The following is a 21,340-nucleotide window of genomic DNA, read 5'->3' on the forward strand; positions in this document are numbered from 1 at the left end:
TAAAATGCCTTATATGTCGTTTGTTTATCTAGATACATTCATGCTAGGAAATGCTAAAATATTGTGTCTTTTTTCAGACAAGCTGTTTATAAGGTAATAATACAAGTATTTTGCTGATAGAGCTGTTTGTTACAAACATCAATCATACACAGATGGTTTAAGAGATGTACTGGAAGTTTGATGATAGAACTCAGCAAAAAACTGTTGTTTCTAACCTGTATAAACATTAGATTGAGAGCTTTATATAGTTTCAAGTGTTAGATTATGTATTTTATAATAAGTTTAATTTAAGAGTATGATTTCGAAAAATCAGGAAAATTTTGGTAAAAAGTCAGGAAAAGTCTGGAAATTTTTCTCAGCTTGATCAGTGGCAACCATGGGAGTTGAGGGATGATTTTTTGTCAGTTTGTGATCATTGCATGACGCATGAAAGACTGTGTTGAATAAAAAACTCTGAATCAGAAATTTTTTCATCAATATTAATATTTATTTGGTCTTTTTTAGTCAAGCTCTTTACTGTGGAATTATAACTTACTGTAAAGTTATCACCATTAAAGTTTAGAAATTAAGTAAAATTTCTTGCAAAATTAATATATAAGCGCTAAGAGTGTGTGGACCTTTGCTTAGCTAAAACCAAAAGGGTAATCAAGTACAAAAGCTTAAGCAATTTAGTTTTTTTGTTTTAAGATTTTATAGTTTTTCATTTGATATTCAATATTTATTACCAGCAGAGCCAAATAAATAGACTTTATTACTACCTCTAAAGGTTAGTGTCTTTGTTAGAAAAGAGCATGATGTCATTTTAAAATACCATTAATCTTAAATTTAATGTTTATTATTCCACTAAATAAATTTTATCAGAATGACCATTTTACCTTGAGACCTAGAATTTGTAAATTTGGTAAAAAGTCTTGGATTTTGAGACTTAAAAAAAACCTAGAATTTTGAACAAAAGTTATGGAAAACATAATATTTTTGTCAATTTGTATATATAAAAATGCAATTTATTAGATTTAACAAGCTATTGAATACTTTTTTATAATATTGTTTATAGTTTTGTTTAATATATAACACTTTTAAAATTGCATAACAGTATTTTTTCATAATCTTTTTCTATAAAAATCTTTTTTACACCTTAAACTAATTTTTATACTTAAAAGGGCATGAAACTTTAATTTTAATTGACCTTGGGAAAAGTTAGAAAGCTTGTAAAGAAACTTCTACAAAAGCAACGGCCACTCTGTTTAAGTGACTTAGACAAGTTTTATTTTTGATTTTAATAATATTAATTTATGTACTCAAGAGCTAGAAAACTGCAGTTTGCAGATCAAATGTGGTCACTTAATCATACAACATGGTTGCCACACACTCAGAATAATCAATATTTTAAAAATCTTAGGATGACTCATGACAGCTCAGGATAGCTTTTGATTTTTTGATTATTTTTACTCAGGCTGACTTAAGGTAGTTTTTCTTGTTTTTAACTCGGATAGTTTCAAGTTAAAATCCCAGGATAGTTTTATTGTAGATTTTTAATGAGAATTAGTTAATTTAGCAATATTTTGTGATGTTATAACTAATTTTGTTGAAGAACTTGATTTTGAAGTATTTAACTTTTTTTAAAGGATTTGAAAAAATCCAGGATAATAAAGGAAAATTTAAGGTCACTCAGGACAGTTTTTGGTCACTCAGGACAGTTATTTTGACTCATAGAGTGTCAACTCTGCCACTATGTGTTTTAAGCTATAAACAGGGTTTGCCAGTGCCAAATATTCAGACTAATTTAGAAAATTTAATACTTTTAAAAAGTTCAGCCTAGTTTTAGATCACTCAGGCTAGATTTTTTGCATAAAAAAATAATAATTTTGTAAAAACAACTAATGCTGTCAAACTAGTTTAACCTTTTTATAATAGTTTTTTTTAATATTATTTCTTTGGTTGTTTGTAAACTGCAGTCAATATTTCTTTTATTTTTTACATACTTCCTCTTGTAATATATTTGCTTTGCTTAAAAGTAATAATTTTAAAATACTACTGTTCGCTAAGGTCTTTTTTTTCTTTTAATATGGCCTTAAAGAACTATATAAGTAAATCTCACCTTTTCCTCCCATAAAAGGCTGCCAATCCCTGCCGTATAAATCACTAAGTTTTATACATTATTTTTATAAACTTAAAAATATTTATGGAATAATAGTATTATAAATTATTAGTCAATTAAAAGTTCAACAAAATTGTTTCCTTATAATGATAAACACTTTTAGATAATTTAAGTAATACACAGATTAAAATTAATATGGCTTTTAATTACTCTGATCCTTACAAGCTTGAAGGATTGAATGAAGAATCTCAAGCTGGAGGTTTGATAATCAAAAAGAAAGCATCCACAGAGACACATGTTTTTAAGAAGCCATCTTTACTTGGTTTGGACAAACTTGCTGAACAGGTGAGAAACCATTTTAAAATACACTTGACAATTATGTTTTTTGAGAGGGTTTATAGTTTAATAACAAATGCAAATTATTTTAAACAGAAACGAAAAGAACAAAAAGAGAAAAACTTCAAGAAACCATCAAGTAAAGAAAAAGAAAGGTAAGTTGCTGACTTAATAGTTTTAAGCCTCAAGCTCCATAGAGCAAAAGTTACGTATTTAAAAGTTAAATTTCTTAACAAAATACTTTTGTTTTTATGTAAAGTGAACATGAATATAGTATTAAGCGTGCTGAAGTGCAAAAACTTTTTTATATTTTGAAATTTATTTTCAATAAAACACCAACTTACTTAATCTCTTTTAAATTAAATTCACAAAGTTTAAGTTTAAGAAATTGTATGCTTTTAAAATTACTTAAAATACATATACTTTTATTGTTATTTGTTTAAAAATTGTGTTTAATCATTAAAATAAAATTAGTTGTACATGTGACTTCAAACGTAGCAACAATATTTAGTCCTCTAACATATTGTAATATTATACTTCAAACTTTCACACTAAAGCATTAGAGTTTAGTTTAGTTTTAAGTCATTTTCCATATTTGATGGAAAACATTTTTTATTATTCCTGTGCACAAGAAAGGTAATATAGACAATGCGTTAAATTACAGACCATTATCTCTAACAAGTGGCTTTTCAAGAATTTATGAACATATTGTATCTGTAAAGATTCTCAATCACCTCTTTGATAACAAATTATTAACTAACAAACAGTTTGGTTTTGTCCCAAACCGCTCATCAACCATTCAACTGTTAACATGCTTACATTCTTGGTTAGTTTCTTATCTCAAAAATGAATTTACTAAAGTAGTTTATTTGGATATTCAAAAAGCCTTTGATTCAGTATCACACAAAAGATTATTAAAAATTTTAAATCAGTATGGGCTACATAAAAACTTAATTGATTGGTTTGATAACTTTTTAAATAACAGATCACAAAGAGTAATCATCAATAATACACTTTCTGACTTTTTAAAAATCTACAGTGGAGTACCACAAGGTGGTGTAGTTGGTTCCCTTCTCTTTTTAATTTATATTGATGATATTTGTTCAAACATTGATATTAAAAGTGAGTTAAGCTTATTTGCAGATGATGCCAAAATCTTTAGTCAGTCAAATACTTCATTACAACTATCTTTAGATAATATTTACATATGGTTAAAAACAAGAAAGCTAAACTTAAATCCTAGCAAATGTAAAATTCTAACCATTAACAAAAAAAATCTTCTCCAACTGACCTCTTTATCAATAACATCAAGTTACCAGAAGTTTAAGTTTTTAAAGATTTGGGAATTTATATTTCCAAAGATTTAAAATGGAATGAACATATCAACTATTTATATAAGGTTGTACAAACTACATGTTATCAAATATTAAGAAGTTTTAAAACTAATTCTGCTTCAATTCTGACAAAACTATTTAAGGGCATAGGGGGGGGTAAACACCCTTTTTTTGGTTTTTGATCTTATTTTATATAGTTTTTACTAAGCTACAAGATGCTTTTTACAGATTTGAAAAAATCAAATTAATTTTTGAGATATAGCCGGTCAAAGTTGGAGCCAACAATAGGTTCCTTATGGGAGGCCGCAAACTAAAACGGCAAAAATAGACTATTTTACTAAAAATCTATCTTCTCCTACGTTTTTTGAGATAACTACCTCAAATTTTCAGGAAATGTTCCTTGCAGTATTTAGAAAATTCTGTTGGAACAGAATTTTGAAAAATTAAAAAATAAAAATTTTATAACTAAAAAACAAAAAAAAATGTTTCTCTCTGTTTTTTCTCTCTCTTTACTTTCATTTACTTTTTTTTACGCATGAATAGTTATTTTGTATTTATTAATAGTTGCCTAAAACGTGCTTATTCTTATTTTGTTGAAGTCTAAAGAGATTGACTATCTGTCTTTCGAAACAGCTGTTGTTAAACAAAATAAACTATAGCACTCTATTTGTATTTGTTTATTTTTTATAAAAAAAAATTATTTTTATTCTTTTCAAAATTCTGTTCCGACAGAATTTTCTAAATACTGCAAGGAACATTTCCTGAAAATTTGAGGTAGTTATCTCAAAAAACGTAGGAGAAGATAGATTTTTAGTAAAATAGTCTATTTTTGCCGTTTTAGTTTGCGCCTCCCATAAGGAACCTATTGTTGGCTCCGACTTTGACCGGCTATATCTCAAAAATTATTTTGATTATTTTAAATCTGTAAAAAGCATCTTGTTGCTTAGTTTAAACTATATAAAAAAAGATCAAAAACCAAAAAAGGGTGTTTACCCCCCCTATGCCCTTAAAACATGCGTTTGCCCTAAACTTGAGTATAGTACCCAAATTTGGTCCCCCCATTTAAAAAAGGATATTAATAAAATTGAATCTGTGCAAAGGGGTTTTACCCGTCATATTTGTAGTTGTTGCAACATATCTTACACATCATATAATGATAGAATGATTAAATTTGGTTTGGAATCACTGTAATATAGAAGATGGGAATTTGATCTATTAACTCTTTACAAAATTATCAATGGCAAATATAAAAGTTTTTTTAACCAGTTATTTAGTTTTTCCCAAATTAAATATCAACTAAGAGGAAGTAATTTGAAAATAAAGTGTAAACATGATTTTCAAAACAGTCAGTGGCAAGGCGCATTTTTTCACAGAGCAATGGCTATGTGGAACAGACTACCTCAGGATATAGTATCTTGTGAGGGGGTTGGACAATTTCGTTTAAAGCTAAAAAGATTTGATTTAAATACAATAAATACCAGTAAAATTCACTAATTTTCCACTATAAACAAAAGAAAAAATATTCTTTTCCCTACGCCTCCCTCCTACAAACTATTGGTTTACTTATTTATTTTGTAATTATGAATTTTGTTTTATAAGCGATGATTTTAGACAAACTTCTTTATTGTGTGTACTAAGTGATATATAAGTTTGAAGTTTTTAAATTTTTTAATTTACTTCATTTGTATATCATATTGTGTTTAACTTTGTGTTTTCATTTAAATGATGTTTATATATATATATATATATATATAATTTATCACAAAGTTTTGAATATAAGTTTATTTTCTTTTTCTATTTTTGTGTGTCCTGTTTAAGTGGCTCAGGTTTTGATGCCTGAGTCCAACATTGCACAATAAACAATATAATAATAACGTAATACTGTATTCAAAGAAAAAAATCTTTTTTTCTTGATTTTTTTCTTAAAATTACTTTTAAATTAAAAAACTTAAATTACTTGTTGAGAAAAATTTTATTAAAATTACATTACTCAAACGTATTTCTATCCTTTACTTAATGTTAAAAGCATCAACAAAATATGTTAACTTTAAAAATAAATATTAAAGAGATCTTAGACTTTTCAAGTTGGTGTATATACAATTTTTTATTGTAATATTTTTTAGCTTTCTTCTAATGCTTCAGTTTAGAATAATACATTTAGTTTATTTTTTTGTTATACTTATCAAATTTACTTATTTTTTGTTCTACTTATAAACAAGTAGTTTAGGTAAGTGATATATCTTAAATAATTTATACTTTCTGAAATATTTAAGTTTTTAATAGCTTAAATACTCTGACCAGTAATTAAATTTAAACAAGTTTTATAAACATATACAAATTTTTACAGACAATATCGTGAGCATCGCATAGAAACTCCTAGCTCCGGGACAGGAGTGAGCTCAGACTATTATGATAAAAAGCGTGAGCGTGACTCCAAACATAAAAAAAGAAGGGAAGGAAAATACAAGTTTGAATCTTCTAAAAAAGGTATAAAAACCATAGATAAATAACATTAACGCTTAGTTTTTTAATGTAATTTATTTAGCATAATTTACTTTTTCTCAATATAAGAAATATTTACAGTTTTTATTAATAGGTTTTATTAGAATTTTAGATGATGATTAAGTAAAAACAGACTGTAGTAGTATTTTAATATTGTAGTTCAAAATATAGTAGCTTAATCTATATAATTGTATTTTAAAATTTATTTATCTGGTACCTAACAAAATTTTTTGTAACTTTTTGTTTAGTATTTATAGCTGAATTTAACATTGTATTTTATTTAGAAGATCGACGTCGCGATGAGCACAGAAGTGAGAGAAGAAGAGACGGGAGCAGCTCTAGAAGAGAAAGTTCAAGAAGAAGCGATTGGGAGACTCCGGGAAGGAGCAGCAGATCAACATCAAGCTCACATTATCCTGCAACTCCGTCCCATTACAAAGGTATTTCATAAATTCAACTGACAACTTTCTACTTTTATACCAATAAAAAAGTTAAATAATTTTCAAAAGTTTTTGCATTACTTAATAAGCTCCGCAGTTTTTTTTGCTAAGATTATTTTAAGTAAATAGATTACTAATTTACATTTGTTCGTACTGTACACTTTTAATTTATTCAAGTTTATTAAATAAATTGTTTTAGCTAAATTACAAGTTACATATAAAGTTATTGTATTGATAATAAAATGTTCTTTAGTTCAATACATGCAATAAACTGCCTAATAATATTGATAATTACTAGTAAATCTATTTATTTTCCATTAAAATGTTTTTGTAATTCTGAAATAATATTTTTTTACGTTCGCTTAAATTTTGTCTAGTAGTATGTAATCTTTAGTACTTTGGTTTGTTAGTGTTAGTAGAAGTCTTAAGTTTCTATCTATAAAACTGCAAGGACTAGAAGAAACTTTAATAAATTTATTTAGTTTTATTAACATCTAAAACATTATACTACTGTTTATAACAAACTAAATAATGTTAATTTTTTATTGAGACTATAGTAGCTTTCAAAATATGAATACTTACGATTAATCAAATAAATTAGGATCACGTCAATCTTCTTCATGGGAAGACGAAGAAGGTGATTCAGGTTATAGATCAAGCAAGACATGGCAGTCACCTTCTCCTTTCCCCAGATCCGACTCTAGGCGGCCATCTAGTGTCAGAAGGTTTGAGTTTTTATGAGAATTAGTTTTAAAAAAATTGAGTTAGTTTTGTAATATATGAGAAATAATAATTTTTGGAATACGTTTTATGTACGTGGTAAAAATATGAAAAGAATGTATTAACTATAAGAGCAAATTACAATTTTTTATCAGTTTGTTATACAATTTTTTATTTTGTTTAATTTATTAACAGTGCACTTAAAATTATTACAATTTTCTACTATTGAAACTTAATTTTAAAAAAAAACTAATGTCTCATTTTGTTGTAAAAACTAAACAATATTGAATGTTTTTTTTATTTAACTTTAATTGTTTTTAGTTCGGTCAAAAACTTACTACATAAAAAGTTGTAGTCTTATATCAGCCCTTTTCTTTTGAAATATAGTTATTAAATCTGTGTTTATTTGTAAAGAGCTAACTAATTAAATATCTGTTAAATTTTTTCTATGAGCATAAGTACTGTATATATAAGTACATATGTCCTAAGTAATACTTATAAACAAATATTTTTTATAATTTATAAAGCAGAAGTTCAAAAGACACTCCGATGGCGACTCCTTCATGGAAACACAACAAGTGGCACAAGCAAACTCCCAACAAGAAATATCAGGAACCACCACGGGAAATGACCAAAGAGGAAATGGAGGCTTGGGAAGAAGAACAAAACAAAGCTGATAGAGATTGGTGTGTTTTTTTTATGAGTTGTAACTTTTCAGAGTTAAAAACGGTTCGTTAAGTTATTTTGAGTTTAAAAAATCTCTAACAAGCAACTTGTAGCTTAGTTAAAACTAAATAAAGTAAGACTGAATTTTGAAAAAGGTGATTTATCCCCCTAACCCTTAATAAACCAAAGTTTGACGCTCGTTTTTTGACTCATTTCAAACTAAATCTAGAGATTAATAAAGTTAATATGATTTGCATATATATGAATTTGCTATGTTAACATACTAAAAATTTAAATTATTAATTATAAAATCAATGAAAGCATATAAACAAAGTACTTCAAGGTGTATGATAACTTAAGTACCTTCCATACAGAAAAATTTCAATAAGATATTTTAGGTACATGTTGGATGAAGAGCAAAACAATCCGTTTGCTGAAACTTCACAGGAATACGACGAAAAAAAAGAACAGCAACTCAAACAGCAGAGACAAAAAAAGATTTCAGCTCAAAGAAAGCAAATAAATGAGGTGAACTATTTTTTTTTAATGTAGATTTATAAAAATATATGTTTTATGTTGTCCGCACTGTATAAGTTTTAAATTATTTAAGCCAAAATATGGTACAACTTTTTTGAAAACTACAAAAAAAGTTAGCAGCTAGTAAATAAAACAATATTTAGCTTAAAGTTTTATCCTGAACTTTAGTATGTAAGGAGACATGTAAAAAAATCTGATGCTTAAATACTGTTTAATTTTTTTTTTAATAAGTTTTAAGCCAAGTTCTGTAACAAACAAGTTAAAATTCAATAAAAACCTTTTTGATAAATTTTACGCATCACAAAGGTTAGTAAAAAAACAAATAGTTTTACAGTATCTTTTCAATGTTGTTCTACTACAGGGGTCGGAAAAACTGCGGCCCTCAAAATCAAAATCTGCGGCCTGCGAGCTCCTTTTCAGCCTGAAATATACATTTTAAAAATAATAAAAATTTTAGATATTTTAATAAAAACTTCCAGTTAGGCTCTTAATTCAATAAATACTCTTTATTAGTGCTCTAATATTGCTCAATTTATCACATTTTTGATCTTAAATAATATTTTTCTACTGATTACTACAACTCTTCAAAAATAAAAGTTGCCCTCAAAAGTTTTTTTTTCTAATTAGTGCGGACCGCGAGAAATTTTTCTTCGGAAAATTGGCCCGCGAGTTACATAAGGCTGCCGACCCCTGTTCTACTACCTTAAACTTAACTTTAAACTAGAAATAAACCCGAAAACGTGTACTTTCAAAAGGCTGGAAGAAATTTCTCAAAAACAAGTGGCCACCCTGTATATATTACACTGTAAAAATTTAAACATTCCTTTACTAAAAAATAATACGACCTTTTTAAAAACTAGATCAATACCTAGCAGTTTGTAGATAAAAAAATGTTTAGCTTGAAGTATTTTCCCAAACTTTTATTTCCCGAAACATGTTTAAAAATTACAACATACAACTAGTGTGAAAATCATTTTTTTTCAAAATAAGTTTCAAGTGAGGTTCTGTAACAAAAAGTTAAAGTTCAATAAAAAGCTTGAAGCTCCTTGATGAATTTTCCCATAAAGATCAACAACTTTTCTTACGCAGGACAACGAGCGGTGGGAGGCGAACAGGATGATGAGGAGCGGCGTGGTGTTCCAGTCCAAGGAGGACGACGTGGAGCTGGACGAGAAGGCCGGGGCGAGGGTGCACCTGTTCGTCCACAACGTCGTCCCCCCCTTCCTCGACGGCAGGATCATCTTCACCAAGCAGTTCGAGCCGGTCATCCCGCTGAAGGACAACACGTGCGACATGGCGGTGGTCAGCAGGAACGGCTCGCTGACGGTGAGGAAGCACAGGGAGCAGAAGGAGCGCAAGAAGGCGCAGAAGAAGGAGTGGGAGTTGGCGGGAACCAACATCGGCAACATCATGGGCATCAAGAAGAAGGACGACAGAGAGGTTTGATTGGTTGTTTGTGTTGTTTTGTTAATTCTTACTACAGTTTTAAACACTACAACTAAACTTAACGGTGAAATATAAAACGGATTACTTTTGTTTTTTATTGAAGAAATTTGAAAAAAGTTTTTGGTATATGTCTACTTGAATCGATGTAAAAATTATTAATCAATGTTCCTTACACTTCGTCAATGCATGATTTATGATCTTATTTGATCAAAGATCAATCCAAGATGGTTTTATCAATCAATTTTTTTTTCCAGAAGGGCTTGATTTGTGAATCGATGGTTTTGCTCTATTTAACAATATTTTACTTAATATAGATTTTTTGTTAGAATACAAGAATTTGATGGTAATATTGATAAAACATTCATAATGAATATGACAATAAGTGTTTCAAATTAGTAACTAACAAAAAACTTTTTAAAGTTCTTAGTTTTTTCTTAATTTGCCTATCAATGAAGATAAATGTTAACCGAATTCATAAAAATAGCTGCAACAACGAAAAATTAGTTATAAGATAGTTTTTTAGATAAACTAAAACAGTACATAATATCAGAAAATTATTATGAGTTTAGTATATAGAAAAAAAGATTTCAATTAACTTGATAAGCATTTTTGTAATACAGTAAACAACTTGATAATGTACAAATATAACAAACTAGTTATATATCAACAGAATCCGGAGGAACAAGCGGAGATGGAGGGGAGCTACAAATCGAACCAGCAGTTCGCCAGGCACATGAAGAAGGAGAAGGGCAGCAGCGACTTCAGCAAGCGCAAGACGATGAAGGAGCAGCGGCAGTTCCTGCCCATATACGCGGTGAAAGAGGAACTGCTGGCCATCATCAGGGAGAACCAGGTGGTGGTCGTCATCGGGGAAACGGGAAGCGGTAAAACGACGCAGCTCGCTCAAGTGAGTTTGAGAATTTGAAAAAAAAAAGTATATTTATCAATTATTTCAAGAGGTATAACTTCACTCATTGATTCAACTCCTTTTATAATATTTTCGGATGACAGGTAACAAATGAACTTGTTTTCTTAATTTGAAAAACTTTTTAAGCTTGCGTTCATTTTAGCTGTTCACTCACCGTTTACTTATTAACAATCATCTCGTTGTAGTACTTGCACGAAGACGGGTATTCGAAGAACGGCGTGATCGGGTGCACTCAACCGAGACGTGTTGCCGCCATGTCCGTGGCGGGAAGAGTTAGCGAGGAGATGGGATGCAAACTGGGCGAAGAGGTCGGTTACGCCATCAGGTTCGAAGACGTCACCAGTAAAGTTTGTTTTTTTAAATTACTAAGTAATTAATAAGTGTTTGTTTATAAATATAGCAAGTTTGGTTGATCAAAGTTCCTCATGTTTCATAGAGTTGTATGATTTGTGATTTTATTTGATCGGAAATTAAAATGAAACTTTTCACTCAACATTTTTCTCTTTTTAAACCCAAAAGTTTATAAGAGCTTCATAAAATTGTTGATTTTGCCCTTTCTGACATATTTTTTTGCTGTTAAACCTAATTTAACAGCACTCTTTTCAAAGTAAGATAAAAATATAACACAAACTGTTAATCAACAGAAAACAATAGTCAAATACATGACTGATGGTATATTGTTGCGTGAATCTCTTCGCGAAAACGATTTGGATGGATATTCTTGTGTAATTATGGACGAAGCCCACGAGAGGTCGCTAAACACCGACGTTCTTTTCGGACTTCTTCGAGATGTCATCGGCAAACGTCAGGTAAAAGCATTTATTTAAAAAAATATTTACACTAGTTTATTAGAATTTTTTTTTAGGCAACTGCTACTTTTTTACTAAATAAGTATAAGTTATTCATGCTGGTTTTGGAAACTTTTTTATTTGAAGCAAATGTTTGTTAAAACTTTTAAAATGAATGCAATTATTTATGATATAAAATGATATATTGTACTTTATATCCATTAAATTGAGTGTTATATTTAGTATATGCTTTTGAATTTTTTAATATATTTTAAAAATGTTTGATTTGAAAACTAAAGGAAAATTTATGTTAATATGAGTTATGTTTTAAAACATTTGCAAGTGTTTAAGGAGTTTAACGCAATTAGTTTTTCTGATCAAAGTTCCTCATGTTTCATAAAGTTGTATTATTTGTGACTTATTTGATCAAAAATTAAAATAAAAGGTTTCACTCAACAGTTTTTGTGTTTCTAGACCCAAAGGTTTAGAAAAGCTTCATATAATTGTTGATTTTGCCCTTTCTGACATATTTTTCATCCAATGTATTTTCTTTGTTTATACTTCCTTTTACAAGACTTATGTAAAAAATCAGGAACATTTTTTTTACAAACTGCAATCAAAATCAAACTGTTTTTTTTTTACAATTTAAAATTTAATATTTAATTAAGTATTATAAACAAACAGTAGTAGCTAAAAATAAGCATTTTATATACAAATTTTACTTTTCAGGACCTGAAACTGATAGTGACATCAGCGACCATGGACGCCGAGAAGTTCAGCAACTTCTTCGGAAACGTTCCGTGCTACACGATACCGGGTCGCACCTTCCCCGTCGACGTTCTGTACAGCAGGTCGGTGGTGGAGGATTACGTGGAAGCCGCCGTGAAGCAAGCACTCCAAATACACGTTGGTGGAAGGAAGGGTTTGTTTGGAATTTGTTTTTGTGTAATCAATTTTCTATCACGTGTAAGCTAGTTCGTTGAAGCAAAAGTTTTGTCTTATCACTTGCTTTTTATAAAAATATATTAAATACAGTTGTCATAATTTTTTTTCTATTTGATAAATTAGATTTAGTATTTCTTAACAAATTAAAACATAAGTCTGTTTTTTATCAATCTACAGTAAATATTTTTTTATTAAAAAAATAAAATTTTTTGTTAAGTCATAAAATCAAAGTTATAAGTTTTAAATTAATTAATTTGTATCTTAATCTATGTCTAAGGTTTATTTTTTAAATTTTTTGATTTTAGCTTTTTAAATTCAGAAAAGTTAACTCATTTGTTTTGTTTTAAGTTAACTCAATTAATTTCTAATAAAATAAATTATTTAAATACTTTTTGTGCCATTTTGACGTGGTTTGCAAGCATATAAGTTTAATTTAAAATATTGCTATGTTTTGTTGAGATGATTTACTAAAAGTTTCTTATTACAGGAGATATTCTTATTTTTATGCCTGGACAAGAAGATATTGAAGTTACTTGTGAAAAAATTACAGGTTTATTTTAATGTTTTTAGTTATTTGAATTTTTTGGATAAAAATTGATGCCTATATTAGAAGAAAAAAATTCTATAAAAAAAATTAAAAATTTCAATTGTTGATAATCTAAAATATTTAAGTTGGTTTTCAACTTATGTTGATAGAAGTTTCCATTAAAAAAGTAAAAATTTTAGTTTAAATTTTTTAGTATATATCATAGTTTAATAATACTATTAGTTTTAGCAAATAGGGTTCACAAGATAGTATTGTTTTCAGTTCTGAATAATCAAACTTTTAAGGCACTTTTTTTTACATGTTAATCTTATGTTTAATTTCTTTAAAGTATCATTCTTAACTGTTTTTATTTTATCTAAACTAGTTTTTGAGATACAAGGATTCAAAGTCGGATATTTTGATAGGTTCCTCATAAAAGCACCAAATAAAAAAGTTGAAAAAAGACTATTTTATTATAAATATTTCTTCTCTCAGTTTTTAGGCAATCATTCTCAAAGTTTGTCAGTTAAATCTAAACTTAATAATAAACAATCCTATTGAAAGAATTTAGAAAATTTTGATTAAAAGTATAACTTTCTCAAAAAAAAATTTTAAAAGATTTTTTTCATCTTTGATTAATAAAATATTTTTTTAATCTTAAAAGTGTAGTTTTGCTTATAATGCAAGGAACATTTCATAAAAATATGAGGTCAATCGCTTAAAATGAAGGTAAAAATGGGTAGGTGTCGAAATGCACAAAGGTAAACTTTTGCACGGATTGACACTTTATTTTTATTTATGTATTTTTTATTTTTCCTCTAACCCTTACCTTTTGTCAGTAATTTTATTTAAAAAATTTTTGTTCTACATTTTTAATTATTTTTATTACTATCACTGTTACGCTTTACTTTTGGTTGATTGTTTTAGTTTATATTATTGTTATAATATAAACGATAAATATATGTTATTATATAAAAATTAAATTTAAGTTAATTTTTGTTATTGTTAGTTTAATTTTATTTTTGTTAAAAAAAAAGTCAACCGCACAACAATGACGCTTCTACAAAATTGACCTGTCTCGGGAATAATTATATTTTCAGTGTTTTTTTTAATTTCAAGAAAACTGCCTGCGAACGATTTCCTTTTTGTACATTTATATCGGAAACATTTTACACTACTGACTGTATATCAAAAGTTAATAAAAAATGTTTTATAATTGAAACAGTATCATATAATACAAAATGTAAGCTTCAATATTATGGCCAATTTTAATTTTGTTTAAAGAAGAATGTAGGACCGCCTCCCTATGGTCTAAAATAATTTAACTTAAAATTTAGTTTGATAGACTTACGTGGTTGGAATTTATCAAATAAGCTTGGACTATTTTTATTCCCTTCGTTAATATTTGTTGTCTCAAAAACGTTTACAAGCCCAAAAAATATGTAAAGACTTGAGTTTTAAACAAACACACTATAAAAGTGCTGGTATAAAAATTAACAAAATGTATATTGTTTACAGAATCAATAGAGCAGTTGGAAGAGAAGGATGAAAACAACCAGGTTCAACCACTAGCGGTGCTGCCCATATACTCCCAGCTACCTTCCGATTTGCAAGCCAAGATATTCCAGAAAGCTCCGGACGGTTTCAGAAAGTGCGTTGTTGCCACCAACATCGCTGAAACTTCGCTCACCGGTCAGTTGCGATTTGTATTGAACTGTGAATCACAGTATTTCTGTGAAAAAGTACTCAAATAAGTATTACCACAAAATTAAATAAAAATGTATAAATTAGTATAACGGCTACAAAAACTATCTAAAACATAATTTTAATAAAATAATTATGCTTAAAGTATATTGTATGAAACTTATATTCAATCAAACAATTTTCGTGCAGTTGACGGGATAGCGTTCGTGATAGATCCGGGTTACTGCAAGCTGAAGGTGTTCAACTCGAGGATTGGTATGGACGCTCTCTCGGTATTCCCCATTTCACAAGCCAACGCCAATCAGAGATCGGGTAGAGCTGGAAGAACAGAAGCAGGGTGAGATTTTATCTATAAACGTTCAGACACAACTTTCATAAGATCTGCATTTTTTTATCTATAAACTTTCAAAACCAACAACATCACAGTTTTAATAAAACGTCTCATTTTTTTCTGTAACTGTAAATGTTATCGCTTTCAAATTTGTTGATCTGAGTATAATTCTCAAAAATAATTTTTATATACGCAAAATATATTTTAATTATGTTAAAACTATACTTGTGTATTAATTTTAACATTGTGGTTTTTAGAAGTTTTTACCTGCTTAATAAATATACCATTTGTTTTTTTTTTGTTTTTTTTGATAAAAATAATTTTCTTTTAGTATTTAATAATTTGTATAAGAACAAGCTGTTTAAATTATTTATCTATATTTGTAAAATAATAAAACGTTTCACTAAAAAAAAAATTATAATTCATTGGAATTTCTCTCTTTATTTTTGTTTGCAAAAAGTAAAGCACTTAACGTTTATTTTTTTTACAGAGTGGCATACAGATTATACACATTAAATCAATATAAGAACGAAATGTTGGCAAGCACGGTTCCCGAGATACAACGTACAAACCTGTCAAATGTGATATTGCTGCTCAAGTCCCTCGGAGTGCAAGATCTGCTCAAGTTTCATTTCATGGATCCTCCCCCTCAAGTTTGTACTTATAAATTCAACATTTTTTCACCAAATTTATTTAGTAAAAATATTTTAAACACATATTAAACTTGTTATTTATTCCCTTTTTTTTTTTAATTTAGTAGTTGAATTATACAAAATTTAGTTCTGTTTTTATTAAAGTTTTCTGAAATTTATTTTTGGCAAACTTTTGATCGTTTACTTAACGCCACAAATGTTCTGCTTTTACTTGAAGAAGGGCAATTAAAAAACTGTTTTCTTACACATTGTTGTTTCAAATAATTAATAACAAAAAAAAACAGGACAACATATTGAACTCGATGTACTCGTTGTGGATATTGGGCGCGCTTGACAACACCGAAGCACTGACCACTAGCGGAAGAAAAATGGTTGAATTTCCTCTCGATCCACCGTTGAGCAAAATGCTCATCGTTGCCTGTGAAATGGGCTGCAGCGAAGAAATTCTTGTAAGTTTCAAAATATACACAACATGTTTAGGTCTGAGGCACAATTGAAGAAATTTTTAACTGGATTTTTTTTGATTTAAAGCTATTTTAAGTTTTATTGTTGAAGTGAACAAATTGTTAGGAGATTTTTTTTATATATACATTAAAAATTTAAGTTTGTTCTAAATTTTAACAAAGTTTTTTAATTTCACATTAAGTTGTTAGCAAAGGTAATTTAAACCAAAACAAACTTTTTGTTTAGTTAGTAAAAACTTTATACGGTTTTACATCTACTAAATATCAACCAACTGATACAATAATAGTTAAAAATATATAAGTCTATTTACCTCCTTTCAAAATTAAAATTAACTTATTTTTAACATAATTTTTAAAAGAGAATGCAGTACAGAAAGATTAATGGTATATTTTCTTATTATGTGTAAATATATGATTGATTTCATTTTTCACAGACAATAGTATCAATGCTGTCAGTTCCCGCCATTTTCTACCGACCATCCGGCAGAGAGGAGGAAAGTGACTCGAAGCGGGAAAAGTTCAACGTTCCTGAAAGCGATCATCTTACACTGCTGAACGTCTACACCATGTGGAAAAAGAACGGGTAAGTTTCAGTTTCGTAAACTAATTTTTAATTTAAAATTTTATGAATTGTTTGAAAGAAGTTTAAAGTCTTAAGATTGATTTTAGTTATAATTGCTCGAAAGTATTGTATAAGAAATAGTTTTAGGTTTGATAATTTTGCTTATAATTTCAAATACTATTTTTTTTGTTATTTTTACAAGACATAATGTTCAGTTTATTAGTTGAATTTATTACTAACTTTAACTAACAAACTCATAGATACTCGGACAACTGGGCGAAGGAGCACTTCATCCACCCGAAAGCGATGAGGAAGGTGCGTGAGGTTAGGATGCAGCTGAAGGAGATCACGGAGCAGCAGAAGATGCCTCTGAGGAGCATCGGAGCCGACTGGGATCAGATCAGGAAGTGCATCTGCGCCGCATACTTCCACCATGCAGCAAGATTAAAGGTTTGATAATCTATTGTTTTTTATTGTTGGTTTTTGTGCAATGTTGGCAGGGCTGCCACAAAACCTGGAATTTGAGAAATTAAAAAAAAAAGGAAAATTTTAAACAATTTTTAAATGTTTAGTAGTAAAATTTAAATTTGACACCAAAAATCTCTCATATAGATAAAAAAAATTGTCATCATTCAATTTTTTTATTATCAGAAAACACATTTAAAGTAGCTTTACGGTATCTTTTTAATTCTGTAATATGTACTACTTTCACAGTTTTTAACCTTAAACTTAACTTTAAACTAAAAATAAACCCAAAAGTTTAAACGTGGTCTTTAAAAAACCTTGAAGAAATTTCTCAAAAACCAGTGGCAACCTTATGTTAGACTCCGGCATCAAAACCCAAGCAACTTAAACATAAGACACACAGGTAATAAAAATAAGACAACTGTTTAATACTAAATAGGCACCTATTTTTGTACTATATGAATACAAAAGAACAAAAAATACTGATTCTTTGTAGCTCTTTATTTTTTTAGTGTTTATTTCAGTTTGAAAATGCAATATGAAAATGGTTATAACTTTTTAATAGTTTAATTACTTTTTTCTTAATTGTTGCATTTTATTCGAACTCACTGTTTTTATAGTTTCTAAACTATTACTTATTAAAAAAATACTAAAAATATTTAAACTTATTTAAAAGTATTGTTTTCCAATCAGGGAATAGGCGAGTACGTGAACGTGCGAACGGGGATGCCTTGCAACCTTCATCCCACCTCCTCCTTGTTCGGGATGGGCTTCACTCCCGATTACGTGGTGTACCACGAGCTGGTGATGACCAGCAAGGAGTACATGCAGAACGTGACCGCGGTCGACGGGGAGTGGTTGGCCGAGCTGGGACCCATGTTCTACAGCGTCAAGGACACCACCAACAACAACCGAGCCGTTAGTTTTGTGCATTCAACTGTTTTGAAATGTTTTTTTTATGAAGAACGTTGCAGTTTTTAGTTTGATTTACAAAAAATGTTTGCATTTAATTAAAACTGAGTTAACTTTTTGTTGCTAGAACTGCTGCATAATTTGTTTAGAAAATTTGTTGACCAACAGTAAATTAAAAGTTTTTTGTAGTGTATTAATAACTAAATAGTGTTCGAATTTTATAATCAAAATTAACTTAAATTGCCGTGAAATTAGGTACGCCATTGAATAAAAAGAGAGTATTATGTTGTATGAATTAAAATGTTTTACTCTGATTTTAAATTAAAGAAAGGTTATTGTCTATCATTAAAATGAATATAAAGGCAGATAATAGTTTTTTTAGTAATTTTACTATACTTTACTGGTCACTCCAAAACTTTTAATAATGTGTGAAAAAAAATCAGGATCGCAAACGAGCAGCTCAGGAGAAAATTTCTACCATGGAAGAAGAACTTAACATCGCTCAAGAAAAAATTTTAAAAAGAAAAGAAGAAGAAGAAAGTGTGAGAATGAAGTCAATTAAAAAGTAAATACACAGTTAAAATTTATTCTTAAAATTAATTTTGTAAACTGTAAAACTATCTTAATCTCAATCAATTCACGTTTTAAATAGATAATTTATCAAAAGTCTTTATTATTTAAAATAAAATAAAGAATTTTTGTCTTCAGTCAGTCGTAATATGTATTATTATAAGCAGTATACCAAGCTTTTTTTAAATTTCAAAACTAAAGTTATTTTCAATATTAATATCAATAAACAGGCAAACTATCGCAACTCCAGGATCAGTTAGGAGAATGGACACCCCTCGTAGAAAACCACACAGATTCGGACTGTAGATTTTTATTTATCGATTATTTCTTTTTATTTTCATCTCTTTTTTACCAATACTATTTCTATTTTGTTTTACTTTTTTTAGCTTTAACAACCTTTAAACACTTTTTATGAAAAAAAAATTAGAGAAATTTTACAATCATTAGTATAATATTTTTTATGTGTTAAAAAATTTATTTAAGTTAATATAGTAGTTTTTGTTCTCAATATTTTAAGTTATGTAGCGAAAAATAGCTCTGTATTAGTATTACAGAATTTTACTTTTAATATGCATTAGATTAAATTTTATTTAGAAACTTAATGAGAAACCACTTTTTGTTAGTAATGTTTAAGCTTTATAAAAACTTTATAGATATAATAGTTCAAATATATGTTTCATATTAGTTATTTATGTTCAAAAATACTGCTGTTATAAAAGTCTTTTTTTTTTGAAAGTAAACAAAAATAATTCTGATAGTTTGTCTTCTCTACAGCTTTAGAACTTATTTTTTGTTTTCCTCATGAAAAAAAGAAACAAAGCATTTTATTTTTAATTCAGAATAAGCAAATGAATCTTTCATTTTAACCAACTTTTATTTTAAACTTAGTTGCACAAATTTATGATTGAAAGAAATAATAAAACAATACAAGTAGAAAAAAACATAGTGATGGGTTATACGTATAGTTTAAATCTATTGTGAACAGATAATCGCAAAAGATATAAAATTGATTCATTAAAATATGCCACATTTATTAAGACGTCTTAGAGGACATGATTGTGTTGTCAAAAGAAAAGTCTAACTGATTCGGTTCCATACTGATTTAATTTCGAGAAAATTGTGTAGACCTAAAATGAGATGTCAAAATAATTATAAAATTCATAAAAATTACATTATGAAATGTAAAAATTTGCCTGGTTGTCTAAGAACTAATCAACTGAAATGCTTTAATCTTAATATTTTTGTTTATTAATAAATTAACTATTACTCATTTTTATTTCAAATATCTTTACTTAGAAGTGTTTACAATACCAATTTTTTGAAATGCTCATGAAATACCATTTGTTTGTAAATTAAAAAGAACATTTCGTCGTTCTTTTTATGGGGCGCTTTAATTTTTTTGTTTTGTTCGAAGCTTAACCATTTACGTACAACATAAATAATAGTCGAACAATCCGAGTTACACGGATTAAGTTTTCTATTACAGTAACCTCTCGCATCTTTACGCACTCTCGTTTAGTTACGCATTTTAGAATTCTAAAAAATTCAAAAAATATAATTTTATTAATATTGCACAAATTAGGTTTATTGTATATTTATTATTAAGTTTATGCTTATGTGTGCAAAGGTCAAATTAAAAAAAGTTGTAGTAGCATAAACAATTTTTATTAAACATTTTTCTTATATTTTATATAATTTTGTTCAAAAGAAGAAATCCATTACAGCATCAAATGCATATTTTTTTAAAAGGCTATAGAAACAAATTTTGATATGGACACCACACCATTTCTTAATTGTAAACAAATGCGTAATTATAAATTGAGTTAGCTAAGTAGAATAGAATACAAATGTTAGGTATCAAATAAGTCACTTATAAATAATGATAAAATCTATTTATTATTAAAATTTTTCTGAAAATATTAATTTTTTATATACATTTAAATCCTTTTTTTTTTTAATATGTTTAGTTATATCTTTTGTTTTCATATTAATAAATAAAGTAAATAAGTTGTTAAAAGTGGGAAAGTCCACAGTCTGCTTTTAATCAGAAGCGATATCAAAAAATAGCCATTATAGTAAGTATATTTGATACATCTAGTATCTTTACGCATTTTTTTCTGTGGACACAATGAGCGTAAATAAGTTAGTATTTTTAGCAAACTGTCCTAATAGGTAGTGCTTTAAACTAAGCTATTGGTAGTTGTAAATGCTAAGCTTACAAAAAAGAGTTTAAACAAATAAGCTAAGTACAATTAGTTGTAACTACTCGAAACTAATAAGTTGAAACTTATTATACTAATTTTTTATATAGCACATGATTGTATACTACAGAGTTTCCCAAACATTTTCTAAATGGCCCCCTTTAGAGAAGTTAAAAAGCTATGGCCCCCTCCAACGAGATTACTCAAAAAAC

The 21,340-nt window shown here is 28.1% G+C and overlaps 1 protein-coding gene across 2 annotated transcripts; it reads left to right on the forward strand.

Moving 5' to 3' along the window:
- The first annotated feature begins 2,292 nt into the window (after positions 1-2,292).
- On the forward strand, positions 2,293-19,528 carry LOC145829296 (pre-mRNA-splicing factor ATP-dependent RNA helicase PRP16-like). 2 transcript variants are annotated; one of them, XM_082937055.1, is made up of 22 exons: positions 2,293-2,443; positions 2,531-2,589; positions 6,116-6,255; positions 6,555-6,710; positions 7,312-7,435; positions 7,958-8,116; positions 8,495-8,624; positions 9,723-10,073; positions 10,750-10,986; positions 11,193-11,354; positions 11,652-11,816; positions 12,525-12,717; positions 13,228-13,290; positions 14,785-14,958; positions 15,160-15,307; positions 15,792-15,954; positions 16,239-16,403; positions 16,853-17,001; positions 17,241-17,430; positions 18,139-18,363; positions 18,801-18,922; positions 19,158-19,528. In XM_082937055.1, the coding sequence occupies exons 1-22, from the start codon at positions 2,294-2,296 to the stop codon at positions 19,231-19,233; spliced, it is 3,501 nt and encodes a 1,166-aa protein (XP_082793181.1). In that variant the 5' UTR covers position 2,293; the 3' UTR covers positions 19,234-19,528. The 2 variants fall into 2 exon arrangements, with proteins under 2 accessions (XP_082793181.1, XP_082793182.1); XM_082937056.1 differs by having other exon boundaries at positions 7,961-8,116.
- Positions 19,529-21,340: the final 1,812 nt, after the last annotated feature.

The sequence above is a fragment of the Thalia democratica genome, chromosome 2 (assembly GCF_965202585.1).
Source record: "Thalia democratica chromosome 2, ktThaDemo2.hap1.1, whole genome shotgun sequence".
Lineage (NCBI taxonomy): Eukaryota > Metazoa > Chordata > Thaliacea > Salpida > Salpidae > Thalia > Thalia democratica.